The sequence below is a fragment of the Aureococcus anophagefferens genome (genome assembly GCF_000186865.1).
Source record: "Aureococcus anophagefferens unplaced genomic scaffold AURANscaffold_40, whole genome shotgun sequence".
Classification (NCBI taxonomy): domain Eukaryota; class Pelagophyceae; order Pelagomonadales; family Pelagomonadaceae; genus Aureococcus; species Aureococcus anophagefferens.
In genome coordinates this window covers 78,364-82,321 of record NW_008705597.1, presented here as the reverse complement: position 1 = coordinate 82,321, position 3,958 = coordinate 78,364, and the positions used below count along the sequence as shown (strand labels likewise).

The 3,958-nt window shown below is 55.3% G+C and overlaps 1 protein-coding gene across 1 annotated transcript in view; it reads left to right on the top strand.

The window, feature by feature from the left end:
* Positions 1–3,958, top strand: part of AURANDRAFT_67470 (hypothetical protein) — a gene marked incomplete at both ends in the record, with an annotated part of 6,888 nt that extends 2,930 nt beyond the window's left edge. Inside the window, 3 exons of the mRNA XM_009042997.1 lie at positions 63–470; positions 530–760; positions 1,151–3,958. Coding sequence (XP_009041245.1) covers positions 63–470; positions 530–760; positions 1,151–3,958 — 3,447 coding nt within the window. The remainder of the gene's footprint in view (positions 1–62; positions 471–529; positions 761–1,150) is intronic.

The window sequence follows — 3,958 nt, the reverse complement described above, 5'->3', positions numbered from 1 at the left end:
AAAAAATCCGGTGTTTCACAGTGGTGGTTCCAGCCTCTAGCGAGGATAGCTTTGGGTTGGAGGAACACTTGCGGAAGGCGACAACTGCGAGGTCTGATGAGCAAGCAGCGCAGGAGACCTTGAGAGATGATTCGGCTGAGCCGCAGCCGCATAGACCAGAGGACCCTGTGCTCTTGGCATCGCCCGAGACCACTGGGCAAGCGGGGCAGTTGCCCAGACGCCCGCATGTGCTGTGCGATTTTGGTCCTGCTCCTAAGACTGGCCGGCAACCTATGGCCGCAACAGCCGTACTACTGGAGCAGAACCTGCAGTTGCGCCCTGCACCCGCTCCGAGAAGGAGCTCTAGGATTGAGGGCCTACCGCCTCAGAACTTTAAGGAGCCAGATGGTCGGAAAACCCCAGGCGTTGGCGGGGCAGATCACGTCCCTCCTGCAGGTCCACCCGCTCCGCGTGGACAACAGACTAACGCCGTTAGACTGGTCGAGTCCTTGGAAAGGCTAGGAGACGCCTCTGCCGGAATAACAGCTAGGCGAGAGATTGCCAAAGCGCACTAAGTAAACGGCAGCAACTCTCGGTCGAGGAGTGTATATTACTGGAGATGAGCCACGACCTCGTGGCTGGGCATGCCAATGATGCCAACTTTGTCCAGTACTTCCAGGTTGAGGGGCTGGAGGACCGCGCGATAGTGTTGGTCATGTCAGCCAGGTTGCCAGTGGAGCTGAACATAATCCATGTCGGCAATGTGACTGACGAGTCGCAGGTGCACTATCTGCTCCTGGACCAAGGCCACTGCAGGCCGATGTACCCCGACAGTCCGCGGCACGCGACCTTGGCCGGGGTTCACGAGTGGCTCGATAGCCAGAATTGCGAGGCAGTCAAACTGTATTCGACACCATGGGAGGACGTGCTGGATGAAGAGAATGGCAGTGAAAGGTTTCTGGACAAGAAAGAATTGTCGCTATGCGACCAATGTAAGGGTTGCAACCAGCAGGCTGCGAGAGTGCGCCTTCCCCATGCCTGGCGAACAGGGAAATGTGGGATATGCAGTCCAGCGTCTCTCACTGACAGTTTTGAGTATGAGTGCAAACCTTGTCCCGAGGCTGCGTCTCTCACTGACAGTTTTGAGTATGAGTGCAAACCTTGTCCCAAGGCTGCTGGTGCCACCTGGCGGCCGCGTCCGATGGGCACGGCCGTGCCAGATGTCATCGAGGAGTGGTTGGCGAAGCCTGGTAGCGCATTGGAGTCGCAAGCGAGCAAACTCGATGTTTTTGATAAGTCCCGCCCGCCCGACCCTGATGGCTGGACCGACGACGCAATTAGCGTCGACGTGTTGGCTACTGCCCCATATGCTCCTGGGGCAGAGATTATACTCCTCAAAATTTCTGAGGCAGTGGGTCAAACGTGTCCGGCAGGTATCAAAACAGGCGAGGCAACGGCCGAGGCCATGGCTGCAATGCTGAACTCCCTAGAAGTGGCCGCCCGTTTAGGTACGGAGCTGGCCGTCCTCTGCGGTTCCTGGAAAAGCACCATCCAGAACTATAGAAAGTTCCACTTGCAACGGAACCCAGACAACAGAGCTGAAAGCATGGATGAGTTGAGAGAGAGGCTGGGAATAGGCGGCCCCCTCTTTGATTATGTCCATCAGCAGCTAAAGCTAGGCATACCAGACAGGTCTGATGTCATGTTGCCAAGGAATGCACCCCTGGCAAAAGCCCATAATAGCGTAAAAGAGCATGCCACCAAAATTTTGGGAACTATCTTAGGTGAGGTCCAGCAAGGCTGGGTCTTTTTGTGCACTGAGGAGGCCCAGGACATCTTGGGGACGTACACGAGTCCCCTAGCTGCGGTCCCAAAGCACAACCTTGACGGTACAGTATCGAAGAAGGTTCGCATCATTCATGACCTGAGCTCGGGGAAGAAGTTCGTACGCTGGGCACAGACCGCGGACCATTCCCTCCGCGTCCGCAAGCTGTTCACTTCAAAGGAGGCACAGCCATCCTATAACAGCACCATCCCTGAGGGCAGCCACCCCCCAGCTTGGCTCCCACGGATTTTAGATGTCATTCTCCAGTGCATCCGTCTCCAGTTGAGTGCCCCTGGCATTCCCATTCGGTTGCTCAAGGTGGACATCTCTGCCGCTTTTCGCCGCCTCTGGTTGGATGTGGAGTCGAGTCGGGGAGTGAGCACCTTCTTACCTTCAGGGGACACTGGCATGTCAACCGGATTATTGGTTTGCTACCTAGCCCTCACCTTTGGATCAGTTTACTCACCCTCAGAGTATGGCATGGCGGCCTTCGCTATCGCCACCATGTTTACACACACCAGGCCCCCTGAGCCACACATTAACGGAGAAGGCTTTCATGAAGCGGTAGTCTATGTGGACGATGCAGCTATTGGTGAATTGGTGCTGGGTCAGCGCCCCCTTTACGCTCGGGATAGCTACTGCATGGTAGCCCGAAGCGTGCTTGGGGACGACGCAGTCGAGGTCGACAAGCTTGACGAGGAAGGCACTCCAACGGCTGGGCCTCTCACTACTTTCGGTTACGATTTAGATGTTTCGGATTTACATCTTTCAGCTGAGACTGGAGGCACAGTCAGCTTTAATGAACCAAAGCTCCACAAAATCCGCAGGATGCTCATGGAGCCAGAACTGAATCCTGGTTCTCGGAGGATACCTTACGACTTGGTTGACAAGGTGACAGGATTCATGGAGTTTTTAGCACCAGTTCAGCCTGCCATAAAACCAGAGCTTACTGTACTCTATAGGATCCGTCACCAGCACTCAGGAGGGGTCCACATTGCTCTTCAACCGACAAGCACAGATGCTGGAGTGTCCTGGAAGGAGTTTGAGAACTCCATAGAATTTCTTCGATTGTTGGTCAGTGATGTGGATGCTTGGAAATACTACTTCCGGTCATCCTTTATGCACATGCTGCCCCCGGAAGTGAGGCTTAGGATCCCCGGACAGCGAGAAGCTGCCCGAACTGTAACAACAGATGCCGTCCTGGATGTGCTGGGTGCAGTCGACTGGACAGCCAAGCGATGCTGGGGTGGCGCCATAGTGGACCTACAGGGTGCTCTACGAGCCGTGGAACCGCTTCTGCTGGATGAGGACTGGATCCCCATTTCAGAGCTGATCGCCTTCATTGCCTTGGCTTTCCAACAAGGGGCCCACTGGACAAACCAGGTGGTCATTTTGGGGATCGATAACACCTTGGCTCTGAATTGGATAACAAGGCGGAGACCCCGCCACCCCCTGGCACGGGCACTCATCCGGCTGCTAACGCGCCTGGAGGCCCTTCACCACTTTAAGGTATATGCCTTCTACCTCAACACCCATAGAAACAAGTTCAGCGACACCATATCCAGGCTGTTGCAAGTGGCAACAACGTTTGTCCCAACTGTAGGAGCAAGCTCTGTGTCTGCATCCTCTGTGGATGATCTCCGGGAGTACCTCACCCAGAACCACCCTGAATTCGAGTTTGCTCTCTTTGACCCATCCTTGTCCTTCTTCGGTGACTGTGACCAGATCCTTAGGTCATACCGGCTGCCCCATGAGACAGAGTCGGCAGTTGCAGTTTCCCTGTCCAAGTTGAGGCCTGCTCCTTCCGAGCCCTGGCCTAAGCACCGACCGCCCCCGCTGGTGGGGGAGGTCTGGGCTGGGAAATTCGGGTTCTCTTCTCGCTTGAGGAAACAGGGGGCCGCAGTCCAGCTGCTCATCGAACAAAACAAGTGGACCAAAGTGTTGGTAGATGACCATTTCCGCCTGGCTAAACCGCCAGTGGAGTTGTATCAATCCTTCTATGACCGTGAATGGCTGGGTTCGCTCATCACGGAGCTTCGGATCTTGGGGGGCGGACCTTCTTGCAAAGCCTTTTCCGGTGCGGGTAAACTGGGAGATACGAAAGGCCAAGTGGACGGAAATTGCATTTACGGCAGTACAATATGTTTCCGGTAA